Source organism: Centropristis striata, chromosome 13, assembly GCF_030273125.1.
Source record: "Centropristis striata isolate RG_2023a ecotype Rhode Island chromosome 13, C.striata_1.0, whole genome shotgun sequence".
NCBI lineage: Eukaryota > Metazoa > Chordata > Actinopteri > Perciformes > Serranidae > Centropristis > Centropristis striata.
In genome coordinates this window covers 16051942-16069158 of record NC_081529.1, presented here as the reverse complement: position 1 = coordinate 16069158, position 17217 = coordinate 16051942, and the positions used below count along the sequence as shown (strand labels likewise).

The following is a 17217-nucleotide window of genomic DNA, read 5'->3' as shown; positions in this document are numbered from 1 at the left end:
AAAATCAGAGAAAGAAATGCCTCATGGGTCAAAGCTCGAGCCACAAATTCTGCTGCTGACTGGATTACCTTCAGAACCTTAAGAAATAACTGTACAAGTATGACCAGAAAATCCCAATCGGATTATTACCTAAAAACTATATCAGAAAATCTAAACAATCCCTCTAAATTCTGGAAGCAAATTAAGTCATTGTTCTGATCAAACTCATCTTCTGGTCTTTCTGATCATATTTATGCAAACTCAACTGAATTTAAAAACAAAAATGATATAATTGAGCACTTAAACAAACACTTTGTATCTTCTGGCTGCATACTAAATGAGTCTAAATCAGGTTTTCGTTATCCAGTCTGCAGAGCTATGACATCTCAGGGTGGGTCATCAGAAATCCCATTTGAGAAAAGGACATCTGTACAGCTCTAAAATTCATTGATCCAAAAAAAGTCTCCAGAACCAGATGGTCTTGAACCCTTCCTGTTAAAAGCTGCAACCGAATTCATTGCTAAACCTATAACGTACATTTTCAACTGCTGTCTGAACTCAAATTCAATGCCTAAAATATGAAAGCAGCCCATGTGCTTCCCTTGTTAAAGGGTGGAGATCCTTCAGATCTGAACAATTACTGCCCTATCTCCAAGCTTTCTACCCTGACCAAAATACTGGAAACTCAAGTAAACACCCAACTAAAACATTTTTTGGCAGATCATAATATTCTAACAGATATACAATCAGGTTTTAGAGCAGGACACAGGAGCGTTACAGCAACTACATTGGTAATAAATGATATTGTCAATGCCTTGTACAAAAAGCAACATTGTGCTGCTTTATTTGTAGAATCTATCAAAAGCATTTGACTCTGTAGACCATGATCTAATGCTAAATAGATTTAGTGATATTGGAGTAGGGCTCCCAGCTTTAAAAAGTTCCAAAAAACTATCTAACAGAGCGCACACAATGTGTTTTTATAGATGGTCCCAAATCAGACTTCTTAGAAATATCCAAGCATGTCCCCCAAGGTTCAATCTTAGCCCCAATTTTATTCTCTTTATTCTTAAATAAAATAGGGGATGACATACAAACTGCTAAACTCGTAAACCTTTATGCGGATGACACTGTGGTATACTCAATTGCCCCCTCCCTGAGTCAAACCATCAAGGAGCTTCAGGATGCATTTAAACAACTTCAGATCCCACTAAGTGGCCTCAAGTTAGCTCTAAATGCAAAGAAAACCAAATTCATGACCTTTACTAAGATAAAATTCCAAAGCAAAAGGCTTGATTTTGGCTTGATGAGAACATGTCTTATAAAACCCATATAGAGAACCTTGTAAAAAAAGCCAAAACCAAGGTTAGGATTTCATTATTGAAATAAGGCTTGCTTCACTATGTTAGCCAGAAAAAAAAAAGTACAGGCTACCTTCTTAAGTGTACTGGATTATGGGGATGTTCTCTATATGCATGCTACAACTTGTACTTTCCATCTATTAGATACTGTATACCACAGTGCTCTACGTTTCATCACTAATTCTGGTCCGCATACTCACCACTGTGTGCTGTACAGCTTAGTCAACTGGCCCTCACTAAATTTACCCAGAAAACTCCATTTGCACATCTTCATCTACAAGGCCATACTGGGTCTAGTCCCGTCTTACTTATGTAACCTCCTGACAGATCAACAGCAATGCTCGGCGTCGTTCCTCTAAATGGATCACCTACCATGTTCCAAGAGTCCTCACTGAATGGGGCAAAGAAGCCTTCTACTACTTTGCCCCATGGTCTTGGAATACTCTGCAAAATGTGTGTTACATTTTACAAACATGGTATCCCTGGGAAAATGTAAAGCAATTCAAACGGTCCATGTTACTGCAATTCTTTTACCTGAGTTGGATTCAGCAACTTTCTGTATGTACAATGTGTGTATTGACCATTTTTCTTTTCTGCTGTTTTTACTTTATGTTCCCATGTTTTGTCACTGTCATTTTAATCCGTAACTGGCAACCAATCTTGGCCAGGTCTCCCTCGAAAAAGAGATTGCAATCTCAAGGGACTTCCTGGTAAAAGAAAGGTTAAATAAATAAATTAATAAATAAATGAGCCCTACCATGACAAGATTCAAACACTGCTTACATAAATGCATCAATAACAATAATATACTAATAATAATTGAGAATATATGAAACCATCTGAGTGAGCATAAAGAGTACTTATACCGTTGATTCTTTAAGTACATTTTGATGCTGATACTTTTGTACTTTTACTTCAGTAAGTTTTTGAAGTAATGGATCTGAATACTTCTTCCACCACTGGATAGAAGATAACAACTCCAATAATCCTAGGCTATTTCACAACGTCATCCAAGTTCGTCTCTTGTTTTTAGTTTTGATTGAGAGGCGAATTGCAGCAGCAAGTACGAACTGTGCGTCTAAACTCTAAATGTGTGTCCTTGTGTTAACTGTCATCTCTTGGTACCATATATGCTAAAGATATGTCGCTTTGTCAGGGGTTAGATACCTACCAGATCACTGAGATCAGAAAAGAAATGATAACACACATAATTTGATTACAAAATATTTACTTTGGTCAACAAACTGTTGCTATTACTCAAAACATTGCCCTTAAAATTATATTATAATCTTGAGCCTTTGTATATGGAGAGAGTGGGTGGAGATGTTCATACTGAGGTAAACGCAGCCACATACACACTAAATGCCCTAACAAAACAAAGCAGTAAGCAGCCTGTAGAGATTTTACAGCTCATTGATGTTCGAGTTCAAACCACATCTGTCCACTTTTCATTTGCATTACAGTAATCATTGTGTCCATTAATTAAAGTCTAATTGCTTCCTTTTAGTTTTTAATAATAGCTTTTTAGTTTTTTCTAATGCAAAATGCATGTTTTTCTTTCCCACTACAATCTTCTCTGTGGGACTTGTAAATCCCATCAGTGTGTTTGTGTTTATTCCTCCTTTTTAGAGGTGGAGCATTTTCAAATAGTGTGGCCTCAGCAAATCTACAGAATACATAACCATCAGCGGTTAAAATTTACCTATAATGATTAGTGGGATCCTCCCCTAACTGCATGAGTAGAATGCTTGCACAGGTGACCTGCAAACTGTGGCTCCAGCCCGCTGGGTCCGATTGATAATACAGCATGTGAGTTCGGGACAAAGTCCGCAAAACCTGCGACTGAAAAACATGCATAAAACCCTTTCGTCGCTCCTCCCTCTCTCAATTATGTGTGAATCAGATGCAGCAGTGAAATGATAATCCCCCCTCTGGAGGGGGGATTATCATAGTGGCATGATCAAATCACATGACTTCTTCACAATGTCATGACGTGGAAAAAAAAAAGCAGCATAGAGCCATCAGCCATCAGTTCCCTCTAAAGTTCTGGCTTTCAACTCCATGTAAGTTTGTATTTGATGATGACCCACCAATTAAAACCGGAGAAAAAGGTCAAGTACATTTGTTAAATTAGAATATATGAAAAAGTCCATTTCCAGTAGTTCAAGTCAAATAGCCCCAACCAAGTATGGAGTGCATATGAATGGACAAACATTTCAGGGGCCAACTTTTCCATAATAATTATACTTTTTAGAAATACTTTTGCAATATTAAATTGACAATTACACTGAATTTTAGGTCTTCATTAAATGTAAGTCATAACCATTATAATTAGAAGTAATTAAATAAATTAAGACATTAAATGTTTCATTCTGTGTGTAATGGATCTATATAATGTGCTATTTCCACTTTTGGAATTTAATTACTAAAAATAAAACATTTTTCTATGATATTCAAATGTATTGAGATGCACCTGTAATATACAAATGAATGTTAGCATTATTTTACCTGTTATATGTTACATTTGTAACCTGTGTTCACATTTGCAACATTTAAAATTCATTGAGCGTGATTGTGTTTTTTAAGTAAAAAGAAAACATAATTTTCAAAATCTGATTTTCAGTGTTTTTTTGTGTTCAAAATGCTGATCCAGTAAGGCAAAGTGAAAAAAAATATGATTATCAGGTCATATAGGTGAGGTTGTGCTGAAAAAATGATACCAATATGCCATTTTTTTGGTATGTACAGACAGAATGAAAAGTATTAAAAAACGGCCACTAACCGGGTTAAGCACAGAACCTGAGTACTTAGTTTCTTTCCATCACTGAAGACAGAGCCTATCAATGGTTGAAATAGAGTAATAAATGATACAGTATATTGTGTCTGCACAGTTGATACAGAGTATCAGGCTTTATCCGGACTTCTTCTGTGAAACAACCAAAATCGTCCAGCAGCAGCAGCTCTCCAACTCCTTTTGACCGACTGAAGGTGGGCCGATGTGTTCCTTCACTTTCCACCAGCCAATTTAACATGACTGACAGATAAGTTTCACCATAAACTTCTCCCTCCCAAAAACAACCTCCTTTTTCCCTTTAGTCAGTCAAAACAGACTTCCAGAGTAGTAACCCTTACAGTGTCAGTCAACACTCAGTCAACATCGCCTGCAGGCAAACCACGACAGCACAAAGTTGTTGAGATTTTCCACAGCATCTGCATTATCTATAGCATGAAAAGCTGAGATAGCAACAGTCTGACCTCAGAGCGAGAGGTTACCTGCCGCACTGACAGGGAAAGAGCGAGATGATTTAACCTCTTTTACCTCTGCGTCTCATTAGAGGGGGAATAAGAAAAGAAGGTAAAAACATGGCTCATCCGTATGAAAACATTCTTTCTAAACTAGATCAAATCCAAACCAGCTTGGCCTTTTGTTTTTTTCGGGGATGCGCGCTCTGGATTTTTTTCAGTAGATGCTGATGACCTGCTTCTCCAGGCTAATACAAACAAGATAATTTCACATTTCTATTTAATAAGGAAGCCCATAGCTCATGCACAATGGAGAATATATAATTTTAGCATTGACGCTGTGTTGGCTGGATGCCCACAAAGTTCTTCTCCTTCAATCTCACTTCTTCTCACTGTGCCTCCTTTATCTCGCCCTGTCTCTCATGCTCTCTTTGACAGCCAACGCAGCACCTTTAATGGGAGCTATCTCCTCATTAAATACCTGCAGGTGTCTGGCAGGGACTGACGGACAAAGAGAGACGGAGACAAAGAGGGAGACAAAAAGTGAGAGAACAGTGGCTGGTGTTGTTCCGGGGCTCTCCAACATGACATATAGTGAGATTCCCTGTGCTAAATTTGAATTACTAATGTCTCCGGAGGCAATTGAACCACACACAGGGAACCAGGGTCAGGAGGAGAGGTTGAGCCAGTACTCTCCTCCAACAGTGATCTGGCCTTTCCTCACAGCCCCCTTCGCCTCTTTGACACTTGACTACACAGAGGAAGAAAGACAAGAGTGGAAGGAGGGCAAAGAGGGAGGAGCGGAAAGTAGGGAGGCAGAGCAGAGGGGGGAGATGAGGGACATGGGGGAGAGGTGAAGGTAGAGTTACGGGATAAAAGTAAGAAACTGGGAAAGTGGGAGGCAGCCAGAGATGAAAGGAAAAAGGGAAAAGAGGAGGAGGAGATTGGGTTTGAATGAGAGATAAGATGGAGGGGGAAGAGAGGAAGTGGAGGGGATGAGAGAGGAGAGAAGAGGGAGAGAGCTGGGCTCTGGGGCGATGGGGCTCTCTCAGATGCAGGACGAGACCATCTGGACGAAAGCGGAGCCAGGTCGCTGACGGTAAACACTGGGCTTCACTTTCACATGGAAAAAGACCAGGAAAAGAGATTCAAACACACTCTGCACTTTCTTACCACCAGCCACCCAAAACCCAACTCCAACCGTCCTGCCCATGTGTTGGTGGGAGACACTACTGGCAAAACTCATCGTTTACTGCACACAACAGCCCACTTCCAGCCTGTATTTTTATTTGATTTTTTTTACATTTATCACACACACATTTTAAAATTGATTTTTAAACACTGCAGCCGGTCTGTATATTTTGCTTTAAGAATATGAACCCTGTAGACAGCTCGGGTCATCTGTGGCTGTTCTGCTGAATGTTTCCGGAGGTTTATACATTTATAATGCAACACGCAGTTTGAGAAAACTTCCATAGCACCTGAGACTGGTGGTGGACATTTTCTGTTTATTTCTTATCTACTTCCTGCTCTCATTTAATCTCTGTCTGTTGTGTGCAGTTTTTACATTAACCACATTGATTTTTCCTTGTGTATAAAATGAGTTATATAAATCAGACCTTGCTTGTTCATCAGCAGAGGTGGCTAATTACCACAGTACAACAGATATTTACGGGGGAGGAAGTGGCCACAGAGGACTTGAACCAGCAATCCCACCTCCTCCCCTTCAGGAGAGTGGATGTGTTCAGTGAGAGAGGACTCTTCAAGGTAACTAATCCCTCTCTCTCTCTCTCCTCCAGCAAACAGTCTCATCCTCAGAATTACGTCCCAACGAGACACGCCTGCACAAACACACACAATATATGCAAAAGATACTCCTACACACAAACACACACACACACACACACACGACTCTACCCCCCCATCCCACATGGCTCTGAGAAGCAGCACTGCCCCTCCTACCCCTCTGTCAATAAGCCCAGTTTGGAAACACTTTAAACAGACTTGCACATTGCTCCGCTACAAAAAGGGAAAACTTCAAGACATGCTCTCCTCCATACCCGCAGGGTTAATTAGAATTGTTTTAAACAGCCACTGCCATGCTTTTTAAACATTTATGGGTGCATGCATTACAACTAAGGCATTAACATACCCAGAAAGTTTAACCTCTTCTCTGCTCCCCGGCTCTATTATGAGGAGCAGAGAGGAACGAGAGAGAGGACAGTTGACCTCTGCTGCCCCCTGTGTTACAGCTGAAAAACAACAAGGGAATTTTCGATGAGGAGCAGCAGCCGGCTTTGGATCAGAGGAATCGGAGCCAAGCAACCATGCCGGCTGAATGACAATCAGCTTGTATGTTAGTGATGGCAGAGAGAGATCTAAACCCAGAGGCTATGTAGTACCAATAAAAGCATACATTATTCACTAACAGGGACATACAATGAGCTGTAGTGCTGAATAAAAAGATGAGTGAGACAGGAATTACAGTTGTGATCACTCCAAGGCAAACGCAGCAATACAAACAATAAATTTAGATATTTCAACAGTATTTTTAGATTCTATTAAAATTTAAATTCTGTGGAAATACAAGTAGTTCCACTAAGATACACATGATTCAGCATCAGTATGATCCAGCATCACAATTTGGTTTTTAAAGTTAAAAGAAGTCTGTGTTTGTCTGCCATGTTGAAGTATGAATAATAATTTTGATCCCGCAATATAATCAGGATTATCGTTTTTAAAGTGTGCTGCCTGTACCGTGGATTTCTTTTTTTTGAAAGATTTTGAGCTTAAGAATGAAGAGGGTGTGAACTCTGTGTAACAAATAACCTGAGTTCAGATAAACTGTCTCAACCCTTACCTCACAAAAAAGTGTTAGTTTGTCGTCAGGCAGCAGACCGTTGGCCTCGTCCAGCAGGAAGTCCCTCCTTATGAACTTTTTGAAACCCCAGTCCTTCCCCTGGACAAACCGATACGCTCTCTGGCTCTCTGGGAAAAAGAAAAACACACGGACAAACAAGGAGAAACAAGATTATTTGGAGACTTTCACAACGTGATTAGGCTCTGCGTGTGTGAATGTGTGTGCGAAAGAGAAAGTTTGTTATGAGTCATGGCCATAAGCAGCGGAGAAACAATGGCGAAAGAGGCTGGGTGCAGGAAGTATTGCCTGCAGGGAGCTTTTAACACTTCAGAAGAAAACAGAATCTCTCTCTCTCTCTCCCTCTTTCACTCTCTGTATCCTCTCGCTGCCACATAAAGACTAGTGGTAAACATGAGACAGAACTGCTGTGCCTCTTTGGCCAAGAAGTGAGAAATTGCAGGGATCAAAGCAGTCCAATTATCATGTGTTTATGGAGTGCCAATTATCTCTGACAGTGGCAGGAAGGATTCTGTAACACTCAGTTGCACTACAAAGACACAGGAAAAAAGGTGCTGGAGTTCTTGTGTGTACAATAGTCACACTGTGGGGGCGGTCACAGCTATCTGCAGTCACCTAACAGTCACAAATGCTCACATACAAGGTCAAAAGATAATGACGACGGACTATAACTGCTGCAGAGATCACAGCAAATTAAAGCTAATTGCCGATAGAAAGGAAGCGAGGCACTCGCACATAAATTCTGCGAGTAACTGGAGCTCTGTTGGAGGGATGTAACACCATTCTTTAGAGAAATTACATCATTCGCCATTTTGTTAATGAGTCGAAAATGCTTCCTTGGGCATTGCTCAGGGATTTCTGAATGTGTTCAGCCGAGACGAGCTTCAGACCCTTTCTGTGCATGGAGACATCTTTGTCTATTACTATCAGGGTAGACAAGCCTCACCACATGATGAAGGTAATAACTTAAGGCAGTATATGTCTGCTAATATGCATCCTGTCCTATAAAGGCAACAAATGATTAAGGAAAAGCATTTCTTTGGACATCAAGATGCCCTTCATGTGATGTCAGCACGCATCTGGATAATTGGATTGTGTTGTGAAAGAGCAGGAACACAATCCAAGAGCAAATCAACTTAAAACACAAAAAAGAATCAATCACCAAAATCACCAGAAAAGATTGTGCGATGCTCATTCGGTTCTACCGCCAAAGTGCAATTCAGAGGAGTGCCAAGTCAACACACAGCATATCAACTCCACATATGTAAATTAACATTTGTGCGTGAATAACATCAGTAAGCAGCATACATGCAAACCCACAGGAAGCTCCTGGAGTGGCATTTAAGCGTTAAGAAGGTGGTGAGGTGCTGAGCAGGCTGTGATTTGCAAGCGACATTAGAATTCAACATGTACATGGAGATTATTTGAATGTAAATGTTTCATATCCCCAGAGGCATGACTGATCATGAAATGAATTTGAGACTTGAAAATGAAAAATAAGAACAACTTGCAACTTTAAAAATGAAAGCAACTGGAAAACTCGTGAGTGGCCTGAACGCTGACCAAAAAACACTGCACAAATGTTATGTATTATTTAACACTTTAAGTTTATATTTGAGACATTTAAGAACTATGGGACAAGCAAAACCTATATCCATGGACAATCTACAGATTCTACTCTTGTTAATGCCAAATGATGAAAATTTGGGGCTGTACCCAAGCGACAACCTCTAAGGCTAGAAAATGAAGTTTTCTTGAGGTTGGCTCCAAAAACAAGTCAATCCCCACTCCACCGTTAAACTTTACAGCAGAAATAAACATGTTTACAGCCTGGTACAAAACACGGTTTTGGTCTCTATAGATCATTTTCCAGTTCATGACAACTTAGAGAGGGGTGAAGTTTTATATAAACTACCTGTTTAAATTATATAAAGGCTCAAAGTAGGGCTGGGCGATACAGCCAAAATCTTCTATCACAATATATTTTATATCATATCTCAATTACCTTACATATATCACAATATAGCATGTTTCCTGGTAATTCAATAAATAGATAGTCTACATGAAATGACCACATGGTAGAGCCTATTTTTGTAGACTCCATACTCAACTTTAGCAAACAGCGTTTTCATGGTTTGCTTCCATGTGCAATGATGATAAAGTAAAGCATAATTCAAATGATAACTGCGTCAATATAACACATTTTAAGTTAAAAAAAAAAAAGTGCTTTACAATAAAAGAAAATATGAAAAATATTTTGACTGCTTGTTTTCCAACACTGTAATAGAAATATATAAAAATATATATATATTTGATAGACAATTTTGTATTATTTTGACAATATACATCATCATATCACCCAGCCCTAGCTCAAAGTTATGCATAATGAACTAACAAACGAATAGTCCAAAGTTAACAATCTGCCTTCAAAGAAGGAGTTGCCCACTAAGCAGCAGCTCCCCTAAAGAGGCCAGCAGCAGCAGAGAGAGACGGAGGGGAGAGGAAGCATATTAAAAGATTTATTTGGACCAATCCAGAGTTGGTGATTGTTTGAAGGGTGGAAAGACTAACCAAGAGGGGTTTGGTGAGTTGTATTTTGTTTCTGTCAAGTTCGGTAGAAAGGGTTTCATAATGCCTTAACAAGGCAGTTAAGTTAATCTAAGTTTGTTGAAAGAGAAAAACTTGAATTCTGAAGGTGTATTTTTCTGTTTTATAAGGAAAATACATGCGAGAATGTTTCTTTTCTTGACATTTTGTGTTTATTTTCTTTATTTGTTAGATTAAAAATGTAGAGAAAGCATCTCAAACTCGCTACTTAACACTGTTGAGTTGACTATAAGTTGCAAAGTCACCACATACGCAGAGGTCATCACCTCTCACCCGTATACATCTGCAGTTTGAGCAGACTACATGTGTTTAGCCGTGGCAGTCCAAACAGGCTTCAGGTTCAGGCTTCTCTTGCTTCGAAGATCCCAACAGGAGATCTGCAGACAGATCGCAGCAGGAAACACTAAGATGAAGTGTCAATGCTGCTGTAAGATCCTATGTCAAATCCCCTGTTTGGATCTGAGGGAGCAGGCTGCCTAAGAGGGGATTGGTGGAGGAGTGCAGTGCATATGCAGTTATTCCCACCACTGCTCATGCAGGCGGTCCTCCGCTGTAATCCTCTTCCCCCGGAGAGTGTACGCAAAGAGGCTGACAGAAATCACCATGCAAACACACACACATGCATAAGCATGCATGCAAGCACAAAAATTACGAATCCTTACATTCTGCTTTTTCACAGCACTCTACTTTATTCATTGTTCTGCTGCTGAGTGTAACAGGGAGACTGTCAGTGTTTCCAAAAAAGACTAGGTTTTATAGAGCAAAGATCTCTCAACCAAAGCTGAGTAGTTTTGAAAAGAGAGTCAAACTTGTGTGACCTCGGTACACTGTACTGTTTGTGGCTGGGTAGACACAAAGAAATAGTACCTGGAATATCTCTCAAGGGTTTGAAGAAACTCTTTCTCAGCTGACTTTCATCCGCTCTTTCATGTCCTTTAAACATGTTTGATAAACCTAGCGTGTGAGACCCAGATGAAGTCCCAAGGCGCAGACTCTTCTTGTGAAGTTGTGTTATTTGGGTATGAAACAAGACGAGCAGTGATGAGTGAGGACTTCCCCAGTGGCGGTATCTAAAGCTAAACTCGGGTGTGAGGAGAGAGAGGTTGGCAGGAGAGTGAGACGGAGGGGAAGAGAGCCAAGAGGAAGAGGTGAGGTGAGAGGGAATGCTGAAAGAAGCTCCAGCAGACTCGGGGAAAGGGAGAGAGAGGTGTGACTTTTTTTTTTTTTTTGACTGCGAGGTGCCTGTGTGTGTGTGAATGTGCACATGCATGCAGGGCACAGATGATGAAGCCGTGTGTGTGTGTGTGTGTGTTAGTGTGTGTGTGTGCTGAGCTCAGCTAATGCCATGCTGCCATTTCTAGTGGGGCATCAGAAACCTGCACTGGCAGTGAATCAACGGCAGGTCAGACCGCTGGCGCTCACTCTCTCAGTGAGCCGGCCAAGGTGGCGGGAGGACAGCCGCTCTGCCAGAATACCAAAAAGAGCTGGACAGTGGAAGACGGGGTCTGCACAACAGAGCTATCCAAGTGTGAGTGATGAAAAAGGCTGGTAGGACACAAAGTATAACAAGCACAGATAGGAAAGTATGTCTTATGTCACAGCACACTTGATAATTCTATACTTTGTGTGAAAAGTCACAGGTACATTGTAGACATGTGTAGGTACCGCTCAAAAAAGAACACAACAGTTTTTGCCACATCAAGATGCACTTTAATAGTTCCCCGGCATTGAAGTTTCTCACCTTCAAGAAAAAGACTGAAGGTGATGGGGAAGGTGAGAAAAATGAGGACTGAGCTGCAGACAGAGAGAAAAAAGACGAGGGAAAGCGGGAGCGATGCCACAGTGTTTAAGTGAGCGGGGCATCCATATTCAGGCGGAGGGCTCAGGGGTGCGATTGGCACACAGAACGAGAAGGTCGCCAGAAGACGAGCTGGCATGTAGAAAAATAACAGCCGACACAGCAGCCAGAGTCAACATCTCGCTTCCTGTCTATCACTCTTCAGGCCTTCTCTTTCACATGCTCAGCCTCAAATCTTATCTCGACACGAACCACGAGGACTAAAGATACTCTTAGTCAACTAACACTCATGAGATTTTGTAGTTGATTTAATCCACCAATCTGAGTTTCTCAACAAAGAATCCAGCAAAAGCACCACTTTAAATCAAGTGTTTACCAGCTTGTTGGAAAGAAGTATTTCAGCATTGAAAAAGCATAGAAAATAACTATTTGACAAAAGAAATCATAGATGGCTGATTTCAGGATTCTCACACATTTTTATAGACAAAATTTCAAAACTTTTTCATGTCTTTTCAAGGACCCATGATAACATTTCAAGGACCATTCACAATGCCCAACACAAACAGAACTGTATAGTACACAGCTGTAAAAGATTGCTTTACAGCTGTTATATGTGTCTGGCTCTGGCTTTCAAATGAGGCGAACAGAGCAGATTGTAGCCGACTATCAGACTATTCTTAATGCATTTGATTACAAACTCATTTCTGAATTCAAATCGAGTATGTTGCCTACATACTACATAATATTTCATGGCTCCCTAATGACCGATTTTGTATCAGCCATTAGGGAGCCATGAAAAATTAAATGTACACTTGCGTGGCATTTTTCAAACATATCAGATTCAAACTGTATTCAAACATAATTTCTGCTAGATGGCAGACACGGGGGAGGGGGCAGAGTGGGAAGAAATGTAAGAAATGTACGTGATGAGAGACGAAACATCACACATCAACACATATGACAACAGATCAGTGGTGGAATGTAACTAAGTACATTTACTCAGGTACTGTACTTAATTACAATTTGGAGGTACTTGTACTTTACTTGAGTATTTCCATTTTATAGTATTACATTTTGAGGAATATACTGAACTTTTTACTCCACTACATTTAGCGGACAGCTTTAGTTAATTTTCTGGTCAAAATTTTACATACAAAACATGATAAATTTCAAGTTTTTTTTTTGTTTTTTTTAATTAAAACTCATAACAGTATATTAAGTGGTTAAAATTAGCCCCGTCTTTACGACATTAAAACACTTCTAACATAAATGCATCAATACAAATGATCTTTTACTTTTGATACTTTAAGTACATTTTGATGTTGATACTTTTGTACTTCTACTGAAGTAAGTTTTGAATGCAGGACTTTTACTTGTAGTGGAGTAATGAGGAGTGTTGTATTAGTACTTTTACTGAAAGTAACCAGTCGCCACTGCAACAGATACAGAAAATACATCTCACAACATATAAATAATGTTAATATATATATATATTTTGTGACATTACATGGAAGGTTATTTCGAATACTCCTCCATTAATTAATTTCATAAAACTCCTACTAATTTCAAGATTTTGTCCCAGGCCTGGACAATTTTATTATAAAATTCAATGACTTTTCCAGGTTTTCCTTGACTGTGGGAACTCTGGACTAATTCATCAACTAATTGTCTGAGAGGAGGCACAACTCATAACCACACTCTCTTACAAACCTATTGATGTGAACAAGCACTTAGCAGAGCCATTAACCGACCAATCTATACCAGCATGTATTTATGTCGCTTGGAGGAGTTTAAAAATCTAATATACAACTTTATTCTCTCTGATAAACACTGCATAAAGAAGACAGACACACATCTAAACATGATGCACAGTGTTTCTGAGAAGAAAATCTAATCTCTATTGATGATTGAGCTCTATTATCTGGTGTCAGCACAAACATGTCTATTGACATCCTTTCTACCAATGTCAATACCATCTGATTATGTAACGACTGACCAATACCTTCTTCCTCTATTAGCCGTTCTCCACTCACCCACTTAGCCTTTGGCTACAAAACAACAAAACCATTGTCTGTAGGGGAGACTTAACAAGGAGACTATATGAATACAAAACAGCTTGCGGCAGAGGATGAGAACTTTCCATCTCTCCTCTCCGAGCTGTCAGAACAGGAGTCTGCAGGGGGGCAGATGTTTTCTTTGAGAAAAAGGAGGAGGGAGGGGGGAGAGGGGAGTGTCAAGAGACAAGTTACAACCCACCCAACAGCCTCACAGCCTCGGAGGAGAGAACCGGCACATTAAGCCAGGGAGAGAAATTATGTGGCCAAGCCGAGAGTACAGGAGTACGGTGTGGGGGAGAGGGGGTGGCGGGCTACCGCTGCTGCCTGAATCTATCTCCATTAGCAAGTAGGGACCATCAGAGGATCCAGACACAGACACACACACTCTCTAGTGGGGGGCTCAAGGGCTGACTGATGCGGATATGGTGTTTCATCAGATAATGTCAAGCTTTCCAGTCAAAATCTGCCAGCAGCCTTCAAATCTTGGACTGTTTCTATACCTCCTCTTTTAACCTCTTCAACTCCTTTCTGTCATTCAGAGGCTGCAGCAGACTCAGTTCAGTGAAGATTCTGTTATCATATGAAACTAGGAGCCCGAAGGAATCCTTTGGCTCATGTCATGATATCTTGTCGGAACCATGGGGTAAATAACGCTCCAAAGACAAGATCTGACATGCCCACTTTTAATGGGGTCCCTTAACCTCTGACCTCATAATATCTGAATGGAAATGGGTTCTATGTGTACCCAAGAGACATGCCCACTTTATTCTTATGCCATGCAGTTTGGGGCAAAAAACGTGTTTTTCTTTTGCATTTTTTTCACCTACTGTATTTGAATATTTCTGCATACTGGGGTCCCTGAACAGTCTTGCAATTGCATAAATTGGCTATGACTTAGATTCTTGTGGATCCATGAGCCCAATTTTATTAATTCCCACAGCATTTCATTGTAGTAAGAGTATTTCTTGGAACTTGACCTCACTGTATATAACTGTATATAATGTGATCTCTAGAATAATGACATCTTCGTGAAACTTTACAAGCACAGACTAGAGACCTAGAGCATTCAGAGGATGCATGGCTTTCTATGGTATGTTGACAATTAGAAGGTTTCTGAGCAATTTCCAGAAAAGAAGTGCTCGCAATCCAATCACCAAAAATGCAATTTTTCCATTAAAAAGCAGTTGAAAAGGTTCAGTCAACACAAATCATAAGTTATACTCATTCAGAGTCACCCAGAGTCTGGGTATAATTAAACAGTAAGTGTATGGCCAATACTTTTACATTAGTGACATAGTGTGCCTCGTCCAAAAGCTACAAAAAGCAGAAAATCTAACCGACATGTCGAACACAAGCTTCAATTGTTTAGTTCCGTGCTGAGTGGGAAATTAACATTTGCCTTTAATAGCAATGTTACTCTGCTTTATTTCAATACACTGTACTCACTACAGTTTCCGAACTGTCCTTTCTTGATCTGATATCTTCTTCTGATATAAAGATATCCACTCATTCTTCCTCCTAACTATTCATATTCAAAGCACTCATAACATACTTAATATGCATTGTCTCAGAAATTGTCCCCATAGGGACACAGTGCATAAGCAGGCCATGCAGTGACCTGCCACACAAACAGTCCACAGCCACCCAGCTTTCTTAATTAAGGCACTTTGTTTTTATTTGGCCTTTTTGCTAGAGGCCTGGATTAAATTGGATTCTAAATGATCCAGAACCGATAGAGCAATCTTTACTGCCATATTCTTAGACGGAGTGCTCACTAAACTGTCACAAATATGCTGGCAGTTGGGTAATTTTCTCCTGTGACAGGGCGAGCGAAGTGGAGGGCCCAGGTCTCCCCAGGGGGATTGTGGGAAGATTGGAGGAGGGCATATGGCAAGAATGGGATGGGGTGTGCACCATAGAGCACACCATTTATAGAAGAAAGCCCCTTGAGACACAAAAAGAGAAGAGAAGAGGAAAATGAGATCCTCTTCACTACACTCGGTATTCCCCATATTCAGGCTTTTCTGGGGTCATTTAAAAGAGCAGTGCTCACGAAATGGCCAAGCAGGTCTGTTTATTACTCATACCACAGGCAAATCCTCTCCACAATACCACATAGCCACCAGCATACAGTATAACAGCCGGGACAGAAAGCTTTAAGGACAATAAGCGCAGTCAGGTTTAGTTTTCATGAGCCTGTCGCTGAGGGTTAAGAAGTGGTATTCCACCGTTACAGGGCAGAAGTGGAATAAAAAAAGGATAAAAGAAAAAGAAAGTGATATGCTGAATGTGAAAGAGAGGAGAGAGAGGTCTAAATGAGCAAATGAGGGACGGAAAGCACACACAAGGAGGTGGGGGTGTCAAGTTCACATGAGGAAATGTTTCTCAGCAGGAAAAATGATTTCCCTTTCTACACAACCTGCACCGCAGGGGGTTGTACACAGTTTCACTGCATACACCTCCGATTCAAACACACTTCCGCCTCCCACCTCTCCTCTCCCCTCCCTACCTCCCACCCTACCCATCTTCCCTCCTCCACGCTTCCTGTACAGTATGCTGCAGGGCACTGGGAGAGAGGGAGGCAGCCAGAAAGCCTGATAACCAGGAAGCGGTCACATCTGGCCCTCACTAATTCAATTCCACACAAGTTTGCTTTTCCTCCCCATAACATAACCTAATTAAAAAAAGCAGGAATTGGAGGCACATTCATTTCCAATTCATCAACGGGGAGAGAGGCGGACGAAGACTTCTAAAAAGGTTGGGTCTTTTTTAATTAAAATCAAAATTGCCCCACGCTATTTTGAATTATATATTTACTAGAAATGAATCCAACCGGCAGTGATTACACAAGCCCATATGGCTATCAATACCTCACATTATTAGACACACTTGGAGTATTAGACACACTCCCCAAGTTCTGCATTTACAAATTTCAGCCCCAAAGACACAGGTGTGACAGGAGTTTTTAATTTACAACCTCGGAAACTTTGAGATATCCTCAGTTTTCTGCTGAACATAGACTTTTCATTTATTAACACCAACTTATTACCAAGAAAATTATAAAAGTGCTGGATGTTTAAAGCTAAAGGGAATATTCCTAAAGAGTTCGGTGGCGCCTTCGGACAAAAGCGAGCACCAGACTGCCATTAGAAAGCCTCTCATTAACTGCAGTTGGGTCTATGACCCTCTTTACACCTGGCATTAAAAAGCAATTTAGGTGATGAGATTGCTGTCAGATAGTGCATGGCCACATGAAAGTTCAGGTTTAAATGCACCTAAATACAATGTAAATGC

General features: G+C 40.5%; 1 protein-coding gene across 2 annotated transcripts in view; it reads right to left on the bottom strand.

Moving 5' to 3' along the window:
* spop (speckle type BTB/POZ protein) overlaps positions 1 to 17217 on the bottom strand; it is a 127346-nt gene that overhangs the window by 41005 nt on the left and 69124 nt on the right. For both annotated transcript variants that reach the window (XM_059348901.1, XM_059348902.1), the window contains exon 7: positions 7444 to 7571. In XM_059348901.1, coding sequence (XP_059204884.1) covers positions 7444 to 7571 — 128 coding nt within the window. The remainder of the gene's footprint in view (positions 1 to 7443; positions 7572 to 17217) is intronic.